The 13,625-nt window shown below is 38.9% G+C and overlaps 1 protein-coding gene across 1 annotated transcript in view; it reads left to right on the top strand.

Annotated features, from left to right (window-relative positions):
* crocc2 (ciliary rootlet coiled-coil, rootletin family member 2) overlaps nucleotides 1-13,625 on the top strand; it is a 57,496-nt gene that overhangs the window by 34,003 nt on the left and 9,868 nt on the right. Inside the window, exons 14-25 of the mRNA XM_060867070.1 lie at nucleotides 522-704; nucleotides 1,202-1,346; nucleotides 2,511-2,657; nucleotides 2,785-3,015; nucleotides 3,994-4,187; nucleotides 6,751-6,878; nucleotides 7,194-7,363; nucleotides 8,430-8,609; nucleotides 8,738-8,872; nucleotides 8,950-9,093; nucleotides 11,172-11,410; nucleotides 13,262-13,421. Of these exons, the coding sequence (XP_060723053.1) occupies nucleotides 522-704; nucleotides 1,202-1,346; nucleotides 2,511-2,657; nucleotides 2,785-3,015; nucleotides 3,994-4,187; nucleotides 6,751-6,878; nucleotides 7,194-7,363; nucleotides 8,430-8,609; nucleotides 8,738-8,872; nucleotides 8,950-9,093; nucleotides 11,172-11,410; nucleotides 13,262-13,421 (2,056 nt within the window). The remainder of the gene's footprint in view (nucleotides 1-521; nucleotides 705-1,201; nucleotides 1,347-2,510; nucleotides 2,658-2,784; nucleotides 3,016-3,993; nucleotides 4,188-6,750; nucleotides 6,879-7,193; nucleotides 7,364-8,429; nucleotides 8,610-8,737; nucleotides 8,873-8,949; nucleotides 9,094-11,171; nucleotides 11,411-13,261; nucleotides 13,422-13,625) is intronic.

The following is a 13,625-nucleotide window of genomic DNA, read 5'->3' as shown; positions in this document are numbered from 1 at the left end:
CTTCAAGATGGCTGTTTAAGGGATATGTCATAAAGTGGCAGATACTGAAAGCAAGCTTCTTTGAGATTATTTAACTACTTGAGGTGACTTGACTGTGTCATGATGCTAAACTGGGGAATATAATGTCCTGTAATCCACTACATTTGCTCCAATGCAAAACTAAAGACTGTTGTATTTTACGAGGAAGACTGTACATTTCTTTATGTGCCAAAGTTGTTCTTTAATAACCTATAAATGGACTTAATAATAATAAAAGAAAGTAATCTGTATTATGAGCCAGCTGAAAGCTCGACTTCCTTGTTCCAGAGTTTTGGATGCAGTATGTAGATCAGCTGGTTTTTGGGGAGTTTTGATATGGAAGATACTTTGTCCCACTCTTGAGGATGATCATTTGATATTAGCTTTAATTTCACATCTGGTCCTGGAAACATTGAAAATTTGCCATATGGTAGCTTTGCAACAGACATCCGTACACATGTGACCTGATTTTTCCATCCTGTTCTGCCTTTCTGTCACTCTAGTGAGAGGGATGACTTGGAGAAGCAGCTCTCTACTCTGCAGCACCAGTTGAACACTGATCAGGCAGAGTTGGAGCGTTTAAGGAGCTCTTCTATAGATAACCAGAGGCAGAGAGAGCTCTTCCGGCAGCAGAGGGAGGACCTGGAGAGGCAGCTGGCTCGTTCACATGCCGAAGCTGAGAGGAGGTACGATGTTGCGCAAGTTTAGACCTTCCCCAGCGGCCTGTGTTTGTTTACAAGCAATATCACTAACACATGCCGTCCTCAGAGGAGACTTTCACCAAGCCAGGAAGCATTGTTTACAGATGCCATTAAAGTCAAAGATATTTTATTGTACTACTCCTCTGAATATGAATATAATTTGTGACCTTTGGGATTTCTTGTTTAAAATGACAACATGACAGACCTCCGGAGGACCTATGCTTTGTAGAAAAACAAGCGTTGAAATGTTTACAAATGAGATGCTCTATGACCCACAGGAAGGAATAGGCCATGTTTATAGAAAACGGTTTGCTTGTGTGCGGAAGCGAACTCAAGTGTGTATGTGTGGATTTGTGTGAATGTTTGTCAGTGTTTGCCTACATTTTACATGTGGTTTGGCTCTGAGTCTCCAACATCTTGTGCTGAATTGTGTTTCTAAGCATGCAGTCGTGCACTGATGTATGTGTGTGTGTTCTCTGTAGTCAGCGGACTATCGAACAGCTGGAGGCCAAGCACTCGGATATGCGTAAAGAGCTGGTGACTGTAAAAGAAGCTCTGAGTCAGCTCACACTACAGAAAGAAGTACTGGAAGATGAGAAGGGGAGCCTTGTACAGGCTCTGTCTAAGGTGCCACACACACACACACACAATATATATAAAAACTCAAACCTAGAATATTATGCAAACGTCTCAGCACATATAAAGTGTACATGCACATCAAAACATGCCTTCACCGCCCACATACACATAATGACTCACCTACTCACTAATTCAAGTCCATTATTCTTACTGCCACATGTTCTTAGTTTATATCATAACTGTTCTCACCTGTATGAAATATACTCTTGCCAAAGTCATAAAACTATGTTTATGCAGATTTAATGCATTATTTATCCACCGACTAAATAGCTTTTTTGCTGTCAGAAGTCCAGCTCCGATGCAGTATTACTGGAAGTTGTTTACTCTGACCTTGAATTGGCTATACAGCTCTACTTATTAGCAGCTTTTGAAGTTTTTCTCTGCAACAGTGCATTCTTGAGATCTTTCATCTCACAGTGAGAGAGCAGCCACTCATTTTCAGTGTTAGCCCATAAAACTCTAAAGGCTTTAGGGAAATGTGTGGTTAAAAGCCCTAGGAAACTCTATTGTAAAACTTTGTTGGTATTGAATGCAGGTTAGAACAATGTATATGAGCTGGCCGTAAACAGAATACAGGAGAGTAGAGATTTAAAAATACTTGGCCTGGCAAAATAGTCAAGGACTGGTGTTGGGTAACATAAAGATTTGTTAAAATAAAATTTATTTGAATTTGTCCATTAATTTATATCATTAATTAATTCATTCATTCATTGATTAGTAACTATTCCAGTTTATCTGGAGCCTATCCTGGGAACACAGAGTGTAAGGCACCATACTGTAATTAGAACTTCAGATCACCTGTTTAGCAATTTAGCATATAACCTGTCCACCTACTTGTATTTTTTGGGAAGTGGAAAGAAACTGAAGAACTCAGAGGGATACAACATGGACACAAGAGCAATATGTAAAACTCCACACAGACAGTAACCCAATCAGTTTAGAGCTATTATTTATTTACTAATACAATTACATCCCTATAGCATTATATCATACTCATCATCATTATTATTATTTTTATTAAACCTTGCATTTGTGTCTCTGATCTTTGGACAGTCTTTGTTGCTTTGCACTTTAAACTATAAAAACTGTCCTTTGTAATTTGTTTATTCAGCAACCATATGGCTGAATTTACAGTAGCTCTTTTCTAAATAGGCAGAGGCCCAGAATGCCGAGCAGGAGTCGACACTTACCAAACTGCAGAGCGAAGCAGCAACACTCAGAGACTCCTTAGCCAAGATGGGCGCCCTAAGTGAAGGCCTGGCCAAAGACAAGGTGGAGCTGAATCGCCTACTGCTACAGGTCTGAAACCCAGAAATAGTCATTCATAATATCGACATTTACTCAGAAAAACAAAAAAACATAACTAGTTCATATAAAACCAAATGTATATCTAGATCAACCTTTAACCTCTGATGCTTTCCCTAAGGTGGAGACTGACAAGGCAGAGCTAAGTGAACGGAAAAGGGAGCTGGAGATTGAGCGGACAACAGCCAGGGAGGAACTGGTGCACGTGCAGCAGGAGCTGCTGGACATAACGGCCGAAAAGCGAGCTCTGCAGGCCACACACGTTCACCTCCAAGAGGCACGAGGATGTTTGGATGCAGAGCTGAGTGCACTGCAGAGGGAGAGGACCTTAACGCTGGAGCAGCTTGTTCAGGTTGGCCTTCTTTCGCCTGCACCTGGGTGCATACAGTGATTCACAGCTCTCAGCTGCACACTGATGCGTCTCGTTGTCATATTAAAAAAGCCGAAGGGAGATATTGGACGCATCTGCCATGCTACTCAACACCTTGCGCTCTGAGTACTCTCAATATAAATTTTGGCCCAAGTGTGTATTTTATGAAACTCTTAGGAATTGGAGCATCAGGGCTGTTAAGTGTGAAGGAAGAAGAGGAGGAGAGCAAAGATTGATATTACAGATTTGTAATATTCAGTGAGAGGAGACTAGTAAGAGGAGCAGTAAATTAACAGCCTGAACTTGTGGCTCTAGACAGTAAGTTATGTGCAAGACAGTGAGGAATTTAAAGCAGGATTTCTTGATTTGATGATTAAGTCCAGATCAAGAAGGGACACAAAACTTCTTTTTTTCAAGAACATTTTTAATATAGCAAAATTTTAAGCCATATTCTCGGTTTTAAACCACACTATTTAAGCTGTTCATATTTTCTTTCACCCATTTCAGTTAAATGCTAAATGCTGTACATTTCAGGTGAATAACTTGGCATATCATATAAAGGTTCTTCTTGCTTGATATCAAATGGTTCACTACACGCTCAGTGGGGAAAAGTCTCGTGTTTCGGGGAAATATTTGGACAACCTGCTGTTTGGCTGCACGCTGTAAACAGTTTGGCACTCTTCCTGTGCTCATTCACAGCTCAAGTCCAGCAACCGACACTGATTGACACGTTGAGAAATTTCAAGGCTTCCAGTAGTGATTTGATTAATGATCACAACGTAATGAATATTTTACCTGCTAGAGAAGGTCATGTAGTCTAATTTGAAGTCACATGGGTGTGAACAAATTATTAATTATTAAATCCAGTTTAGTTTGATGCTGGAAGCATTTCCGTGTTACTATATCTAAGTAAATATGTACATTTGTGGTGTGTGTGTGTGTGTGTGTGTGTGTGTGTAGGCCACTAAGCAGAAGCAGGCAGCATTGGAGCAGCTGAGTGTGTATCAGAAAGAAGCTGAACTCCAGACTGCCTCACTGCAGAGGATGGGGAGAGAGAGAGAGGAGCTGGCAAAAGACAAGGCCACGCTGACTGTCCAGCTCACCACAGAACAGAGAAAAGCCAAGGCGCTCACCCAGGAGCTGGCTGCTCTTCGGTGAGTGAGTGCGCGACCATACTCTTGTGTGTGTGTAAGTGTGTGTATTAGTTTGTGTGGGTTTGCAAGTGAATGTGGACGAAGTTTTGGTATTTATCTTGGATTCTGAGGCTGGCAAGTGATGTTAAACACCTATGTGTTTTAGTGAGGATTTGGGCAGTAATCAATAGGTCTTTTCAGTCATTAAACTCTTGTTAATGACTGTTAGCCTCATCAGTCAAACTCAGAGGTGAGGTCTGGTGTGCTTTTAACTGTTTGAACTATCACCCCATTGTCCATCGCTTTTTCAGTGATACTGGGGACTGTGATGACCAAGTAGTGATGGATTTGACATATTTTCAAAAAGATTTTTAAATTTATTTCAATTCAATTTAGTTTTATTTCTACAGTGCTTTAAACAATGGACATTTTTGCAAAGCAACTTTAAAGAAATATTTAAATTAAGGATTTTTCTTATGAGAAAGCCAGGGGTAAATTCGACAAGAAAATTATTCCCTGAGATGATAGGAAGAAACCTTGAGAGGAATCAGATTCAAAAGGGAAGCCAATCTCAACTGGGTGACAGATTATAAAAAATTCCCTTCTATAACTGTGTACTATATGGTCAAAATTTCATCCAGAAAATTTATTCTACTTCTAATATAAGTATCAACCATCACTAAGGGAGATTTGAGTTCAATTTCAGTCTGAAAACATTTATAGCAATTGCAGTCCTAAGTGTTTGAATTTATTGTAGTCCAAAGCCATCTACGGTGTCTGTGTGGTACTATCTACAATAATCTCATATATCTTTAGTGTGTGTGTGTGTGTGTGTGTGTGTTTGTGTGTGTGTGTGTGTGTTTGAGAGAGAGAGAGAGAGAGAGAGAGATTATTAGGTTTGCTTGTCACGTAATAAGGATGTTTGTCACGTTTAAGGATGATGTACATTGTGAGCAGAGTGCAAGCTGGGACTCAGACAAGACTTGCTATGAGAGCATAACTAAAAGGGAGAGCCAGAAGGTAACGCAGACATGAGGGCTTCCTGGGACATAAAGCAGCCAGCCTCTCCACAATCAACATACCTGAATAAATGTGTGGGGGGATGACATCACAATATACAGACATCCCAGTTCCCCAAAACACTCTATGCCCATGAACCCTCCAGATCTGCTCCTTTACCTAAGAAAAAACTATTCCCAAAATGCTTGACTAAACACATATGTTTTCAGCTTAAATTTAAACACTGAGTCTGTGTCTGAGTCCCAAACACTAATTGGGAGGCTGTTCCATAACTGCAGGGCTTTGTAAGAGAAAGATCAGCCCCCTACTGTAGGCTTTACTATTCAAGGTACCAACAAATATCCTGCAAATCTGATCCTAGTAGGTGTGTGGATGATATATTTATCATCATGTTCTTTCATGTCTTTACTTTATAGATCAATAAAAGCATTTTATAATCAGTGCGACATTTTTTTACTGGGGGACAGTTCATTGTGGACAGGATAAGGGTCCTGTTTTTGTGTCGTGTAATGACATTATATTTCTTATGTTAGGAATATTTCTGAGATGAAAGAAGGCTACCCTAGTGATATTATCTACAAGAGCTTCAAAGTCTAGAGTCAATAATTACACCAAGTTCTTTTACCGCTGCACATGATGAAACAGAAAAGTCATTGAGGGTTACTATGTAATCAGAAACATCACTCCTGGCTGCATGTGGTTCTAGTTCAAGTACTTTTGTCTTGTCAAAATTAAGAGGAGGAAGATCAGAAAGATGATTTTCAGAAATTTTTAAGTAAAATGACAAATAGGAATCAGAGAAAAAGACACATGCTTGTTAATAAAACCTTTATAAGTTAATGCTCATGCCGTCTACATAAGCCATTTCTATCAACTCATATAAACCTATGAGCGTTTATGAAGATTATTCCAACTAGCTGGTTTTGTCAGTTTCAACAATTTTAATACATAATACCTAAGGTTGCCTGATTTTTAGTAACATAAGGTTTTCTTAAGGACAATTTCTTAAGGAAAAGTTTCTATGACCGACTATGTAGCTCAGGTACTCTAAGCATGATGTACTGTATGTTGAGTAATAGTACAGTGATAATTGTAATGGTAAAGTGAAGTAAATTAAAGTTTTTATGAATTCTTATGGCAATACTTTGAAACTATAATGATAGACTTATGCATATTCTGTCTGACTATTATATAAAGAGTTGTATTATTATGTATGTATTAAGATGTATTATTATTATTATCTTAAATTTAAGAAAGTTTTGTGTTTGCATGTATGATGTTTATTTCTTTACTATTCTGGAATATCATAAATATATACTAAGCCATTTAACATGATGTCATAACAATATTCTTTCATCAAAATAATGCATCACTTATCCAGACTTTAGGACAACTGCCATATATTAGAGTCTTTATAAATATAACTTTATGTCAATTGACATAAAAGGATTATTTATGTCTTCTGTACCAATATGAACTCATATTTAAGAGTTACCAACTTTTCTCAGTTTAAAGCATCTATCAGTACTCTCAGTCTCTATGACTCTCTTTCACTCTCTCTCAGAGTGGAGAGGGAGTCTCTGGAGTCAGCTCTGTTTGATGGACAGGAGCTGATCTCGTCTCTGGAGGATGAACAGGCTCGGTTAGAAGGGGAAAGAGGCAGTCTCCAGCAGGCTAATGAGGCTCTGACATGTGAGTATCTCTCCGGGAGCCTAAGGCCCCCCAAAAAAAGCCCACGCGGGGCCCATATTTCAGCTATTCCAGAGATATATTTCATTTGCCGGAGCTAAGAAACAGCTGGTCTAAAGGGTCAGCCACTCTCTTTTCTGGAGTTCAGCACAGTCCCCTCACAGAGAGAGTCCACATTATGCACTATTTACATGTCAGCACTGTCACTGTGTATTGCATAAAGATAATTCAAGTGAGTCTTAGGATTTCATATGTTCCCACCAAACTGGAACTGAACAACATACATTTTATGAGTGACATTGTGTAACTTGTGCACAGGTGAGGTGTCTCATGTCCAAAGTGAATTAGAAAAGCAGGTGTCCCAGGCTCTTCAGGAGAGACAGGCATTGGAGCTGAAGCTAGCCCAGGCTGAGAGAAATGCCCAGCGAAGCCTCGCTGCATCTCAACACACGCATAAGGAACAACTGGAAGCTGAACACAAGGAGAAGGTTCCACTTATATATAAATATATATATATATATATATATATATATATATATATATATATATATATATATATATATATATATCCACTGAAATACTTTTAATACAGTTAATACTGTCTAAAAACTGTTTTTATTACTGTCTTTGGTCAATACTCGTTTGTTTTTTTTGTTTGTTTTTACAAAAAATGCTCTGTGCCTTTCCACATGCAATATACATACAATAACATGCTATATTTCAATGTTAGCATTTTTAAATTGAGTGTTTGTTTTGTATAGAAAAAGTGAAGCAGGATATTTCCAGTCAGCTAGTTTGCTAAAAATGAATGTTGAACCATAAGTATTTGTTGTGAACTTCCTTGATTTATTTGTCTCTAGAGTGGATTTCACAGTTTAAATACTGTACTATAGCACTAATGTATTCAATGTTAGAGATATAAGCACTTATGTACGTCGCTCTGGATAAAGGCGTCTGCCAAATGCTGTAAATGTAAATGTAAATGGTGGAAGTACATTTTAAGGCCACAGCTTTGGTGGTGCTATTTATTTATTTTTTTAAATAGTTTTTGCTAGCTTTAGAATTTAGCAAAGAAAAAAGTAGCAGACATTAGAAAATTTAACAGTTCAAGAAGGTTTTCACAAATTACAGTTAGCCAAGTAAATGTATACACAGTTCAGGGATGTAGCAAGACAAATAATTTACAAACATCATATTCACTGAAATTTGCAATCTCTTAATTCACACTAGCAAAAATTAAGATTTTTTTTATTTTTATTGTGAAAAATCAAAAACGCTTATGACCAACTTAAACGCCTTCTGAGAAATGTTGGCTGCTCACTATAACTATCATACCTAACACTGTAACAACAATGCAAAATTATCACATTACACTACACAACAACATAATATATTAAGGACTTTTTTTTTATCTGGCAGCTTATTAGATTGGATCAAGTTTTGCTCTTAGACCTCTAAACTAGGGAGCAGTGGAGCTTTATAAACACATTGGCGGTTTTAGTTGGAAGTTTAATTAAGACTGCATCTTTACCCTGTGCGTCTGCTCTGCATCAGGAATGTATACGAATGACCTTGACTGCACAGAAGGAGCAGGCTGAGGAGCAGCTGCGTGCAGAGTATGAGGATCTTCGTCTGCGCAGTCGCAGAGAACTGCAGCAGCTGCAGGAGCAGCTGGCCAAACTGCAGCAGCACTGCACAGACAGCCTGTTACAGGCCGAATGCCACAAACAACAGGTGTGTGTTAGTTTGTGTGTGTATACAGTATGTCAGCAGATATTCTAATTTATTTAGTCTCAATCAGGATATATTTGGATTATTATTTAAATTCAAGCCAATCGTTCTGCTGTTGACATTTTATTTAGGCTCTGTCTGAGAAAGAGGCAGAAAAGGCAGCTCTGGCCGAACGTATTCTCATGCTGCAGCAGGACCTTGAAGCGGGTGCATTGGAGGTGGAGCGCATGCACCGGGACTTTCTAAGCAAACAGGAACAGGATAAGGTAAATGCAAAGAAAATATTGGGCATCAGTTTTATTTTTACAGGAGGTTAACATGCCAAATGCCTTGTTCCCTGCAGGATACAATGGCAAGTCTGCAGAGCGAGCTGCAGCAGCTTCGCTCGCGTTTTGAGGAGTCTCTCAGCTCTCGAGAGATCTCGGAGAAAAGACTGAACGAGCAGATCAGAGAAGTATCTCTGCACAGGCATGAGGCTCAGCAGGAGGTGAGACCAGCGGTCCTGAATCATCAGATCATCAGAATGCTTCATTAATTCAATTGTATTGTCATTAGGATGGAAAAAACCTGAGATGGCCAGGAAAGCAAATATTTTGCGTCTTGGGAGGTCAATTTATTTGCATTGGAAGGAGGAACAGGCTCAGAAGGCAGCAAGAGTCCTGTGGGAGCCCAGTTTAGACCAATTAGTACCAGTACTGTGGAGAAGCGTTTACCACTGCACGCTGTTGATGTTGGCTTTGCTATGCTGCAGTTAAATATGCCTAGAATGCCACTGGTTGGTTTGTTAAACACCATTTCTGTTTATGTGAGTCAGTATGGCAATATCTCTTATTAGTGTAAAGTTAAAATCTTTCTGACCACAGAAGAAGAGCCGATTTCAACGCAGTGGCTCTGGCAAGCTTGTTAACTCTGGTTACAGCCATAAACTATGTGGTTTTCTTCTGTTTTAGTCTTCCTTCAAGTGTGTGTATGTGTGATCTTTCTCTTGGCCCCAGTGGCCCTGTGCCTTTCTCTCCTTGTATTTGATTATTTTTACTGATCCTCCTCTGACTTGCCAGGTCAGATGTTGACTAACTGCCAGCAGTGAGAGAGTGTGTGGTGGTCGGGAGGAGTGAGAAAAGAGACGACGCCTGCCTTAGCGATGGATTTAGCCGTCTTCATAAATTCCCGTGTGTCAGAAAGTTTATTTTCTCCTTGCAAAGTAATAGCCATATTCACCCTGACCCCTTTAAGCTATATCCTCCCCATCAGTGTATTCTCTTTTTCTTCTTTTTCTTTTTGTCTCTAACACACACACACACAAACACACACACACACACACATATATATATATATATATATATATATATATATATATATATATATATATATATATATATATTACACCATTCACCGCCCAAATCAATGACACCCTGGGCCTGAATGGTACGGCATTGTTTTTCTCACGTTAGGATTTATGAGCAGAAACCTTCTTGTGTGGCCCTGTTAACACAAATTCTCCCCAAAACACACCCACATGCACACACACTCTCATTTTCACTCACAAAGGGCTGATGTTTCCCATCATGCTGCTGAAATCAGCAATGGTTGGAAGGGTTGTCTGTCTCACTCTCTCTCTCCTTTTTTCTCTCGTTTTCTTGTGTTTCTCATTTTCTCTTTGTGGTTGAACTTTGGATACTGAGCCCCAGAAATCTGCACCATAAAGCAAAGAGCAGCTGCCAAACCATTACCTGAATGTAGGTTACGCAGTTCAGGGACAACGAGCCACAACTTGAGCGAGTCTAATGCAAGTGTGTAACAGAGCCCATCTGTACCTCTGATTTATTTCTCGTACAATCTAAAACTATTTTCGATGCCGTTTAGCATTGTGAATTGTAGTGGACCTGCTTGGAGGAGTGCGGTGCTCACATGCATTGAGAAATGAATAGGAGAGAGCAGTGGAATTTTACTAATAGAGTGTGTTTCCATTTCATTCAAACCATGGAAAGTGGAACGGAGCCGTCCTTGCACACCAATATTCTATGCCACGTATGGAATACGACTGTCTGGATTATTCACCTTTACTATGAGCTAATGTAATCTGACAACAATATTCCTCATCAGTGTACACAGATACAGTATGTTATACCATGGTTAAACATATATATGGTTGAAATGACAGTAAAGCCACTGGACTTCATTTATAACTGCTGATCAGAACAAGGATTTCATTGCCTGTGGGGAATAATTCAGTTCAGTTCAATTCAATTCAATTCAATTTTTGTTGCCTAGCACTTTTAACAATGAACATTGTCACAAAGCAGCTTCATAGAAATATGCAAAAATATCTAAATTCAGGATATAAATTCAAAATGTATAAATAATCATTATTCCTAATGAGCTAGCCAGGCTATATGGAACAAATAGATATGGAACAAACCTTGAGGAATCAGACACAAAAGGGAACCCATCCATCCGGGTGTCACAGTATAGTGAGATTGTATACAGATTAAGCATCTTTAGGACTTTGCAATATTGCTTCAAATGTAATTTCTCTTCTCTTCTGTCCTTTTGTTTTCTTCTCAGGTGGATCGATTGCGGAGGGAACTGACTGAGGCAGAGGAAACCCGAGATGCCGGAAGGAGGGAGCTGATTGAGGCTCATCGGCAGCTTCGTGAGTGTGTTCAGGAAAGAGACGCCCAGCGTAGAGAGGGTCTGGATCTAAAAAGAGCTCTGGGAGATGAGGGCCGAGAGAGGGAGGCCATCCACACCTCCAACCAGGAACTCCGGGCTGCTGTCAAAAGAGCTGAGAGTGACAATAACAGGTTTAACGCACACCAGCACACAAACATGCTTATATTTACACCTGCCTATACATATAGCCCATCCTACTATGCAGGCATTGGCACCAAGGTTAAAACTAGCACGGGTGTCTTCTAATAGAAATCATCCCATCTATTTTATTCACGCGTATATAGAGGTACATACATGAAGAGATGTATCGCCAAGCGTGACATCACAAAGCTACAAATTGTATGAATAGTATATCTGACATTAATGTTTCATTTACAAATGCATTAATTGTGACTTAAAACTGCTGTGTAATGGTTAAACCACAGAACCTTCAAAAATCTCAGGCTTTAGAGAAAATGCTAATTCAGTAATAAAATAATGAATTAATAAATGAAGCACTTATTAAATAAATAAATAAATAAATAAATAAATAAATAAATAAATAAATAAATGTCACATGTGTGAAGGGCATTACAACAGCTAATGTACCAGTTGGTTTCGCAGTAATGGAGTGACACAGTGCACAGTTAAACTTAATACATCACCTATTTATTAAGTCTGTTTTCTTTGTTAGACATGAGGGATTTTATGTATCCGAAAGCCCTGACCTAAATCCCATAGGAAATGTGTGTGAGATTAAGGAGGCCCACAAACCAGAGTGAGTCACACCAGTTCTGTCAGGAGCACATATTAGCAAACATGTATCGTGATTAGCTTGTAAAAGGCTGCATCATGTGTTTGATTCAAATTAAGTCATTAAAATTCAAAGCTACCATTTACTATATATAATACACATCTCTGTATTATGAAATACATGTGAATTAAAACAATGTAAATGTAAAGTGACATGAAATTAGTGAGTTAAAAACATTTGGCCTTTGGTATTTGTAGGGTGGCTGATTATATTCTATTGACAGTATGCAATAATAGATGCTAAGTAGTCTATAAGAAAGAGGTGAAAGAAGAGGACTACATCAGATATCCTGTTACTGCATACATTCAAAACAGATTAAACTAAATCCATGAATCACAGTGTTTTCGGTTAAGGGTTTTTGCTAGCATCCATATTCTCTGTCCAGAACATTTCGAGTTTGCTCGGAAGTTCAAAAGGTTAAGGTTTTCTCAGACCAGTGGGAAGATAATTATTATCAAACATCATCCTTTATCATTAACCACCATCAAGCGGTTACAAATGATTTGCTTTGTGTGCAGCCTCAAAATTCAACCTCATCCTGACCCACATGAACATTAATAGTTCAGTAGCCCCGAGCTGACATTAACAGAGACATTAGATCTGAATGTCGATCTTAGCTTCTTATTTCTAATACTGTTCTGGTTTTCTGATTGATGCTTGTTACTGTTTTGGCCAATTAGAGGTTTTTAGGTCAAAACTTTATGTCAGGATTTAAATTACTTAGCTTTAATGCATGCAACAGAGACTGAGGACTTAGGAACGGTGGGAGTTCATTCACAAATAAATGACAACAATTCAGCTAAACTACCGGCTAAATGAATTTGAGGACAATTTACATTTAATCTGTCAACATTAACATGTGGAAACTTGAATTTCTGTGTATCCAGTTCAGTTCATTACATTTACCTGCATGTGCCTCACTCACGTACTTCATATGTAGAGTTCTCAGGGCAGGAGGTTTTCAGCTGTATGTAGATTATTGATTTTCTTTGGTGTATAAGATGTTACTAAAATGCAGAAGATGATACAAGTATTGTTTAGACTAACAGGATAATATGTGAATGAGAAAACGTCAAACACTCATGCATCAATAAACAAATTATACATATTGCAATTTATTATGCCGGACATATATTAAAGCTGATTGTCATTGTCTCACATTAAAGCTGATTGTCATTGTCTCACTTAGTCTCAAGAGATCTCTGGAGGAGAGGGAGCAGAAACTGGCAGTTCTTGAGGAGTGTAAGTCCTCCCTTCAGCAGGAGGCATTGAAACTGAGGTCCAGTCTGCGTGATCTTGAGAAATCTCACCTGCATGCGCGCCGTGAACTGCAAGAATTACGCCGCAAGGTGCATCTGCATTCACTATATGGCCAAAATATTTTTGCATACATGACCATCAGACCCATACAGTATGTGGGCATTCCCTAAACTGTTGCCAAAAAATTGGATGCACACAATTGTTTTGGGTGTATTTGTAGGCTGTAGTGTAATATTTTCCCTCCTGTGCACAAACTGTGGTCCTTGAAGACATGGTTTGAACAGGTTGGTGTG

The sequence above is a fragment of the Tachysurus vachellii genome, chromosome 4 (genome assembly GCF_030014155.1).
Source record: "Tachysurus vachellii isolate PV-2020 chromosome 4, HZAU_Pvac_v1, whole genome shotgun sequence".
In the NCBI taxonomy this organism is placed as follows: domain Eukaryota; kingdom Metazoa; phylum Chordata; class Actinopteri; order Siluriformes; family Bagridae; genus Tachysurus; species Tachysurus vachellii.
This window is presented reverse-complemented; position numbering and strand designations above follow the sequence as displayed.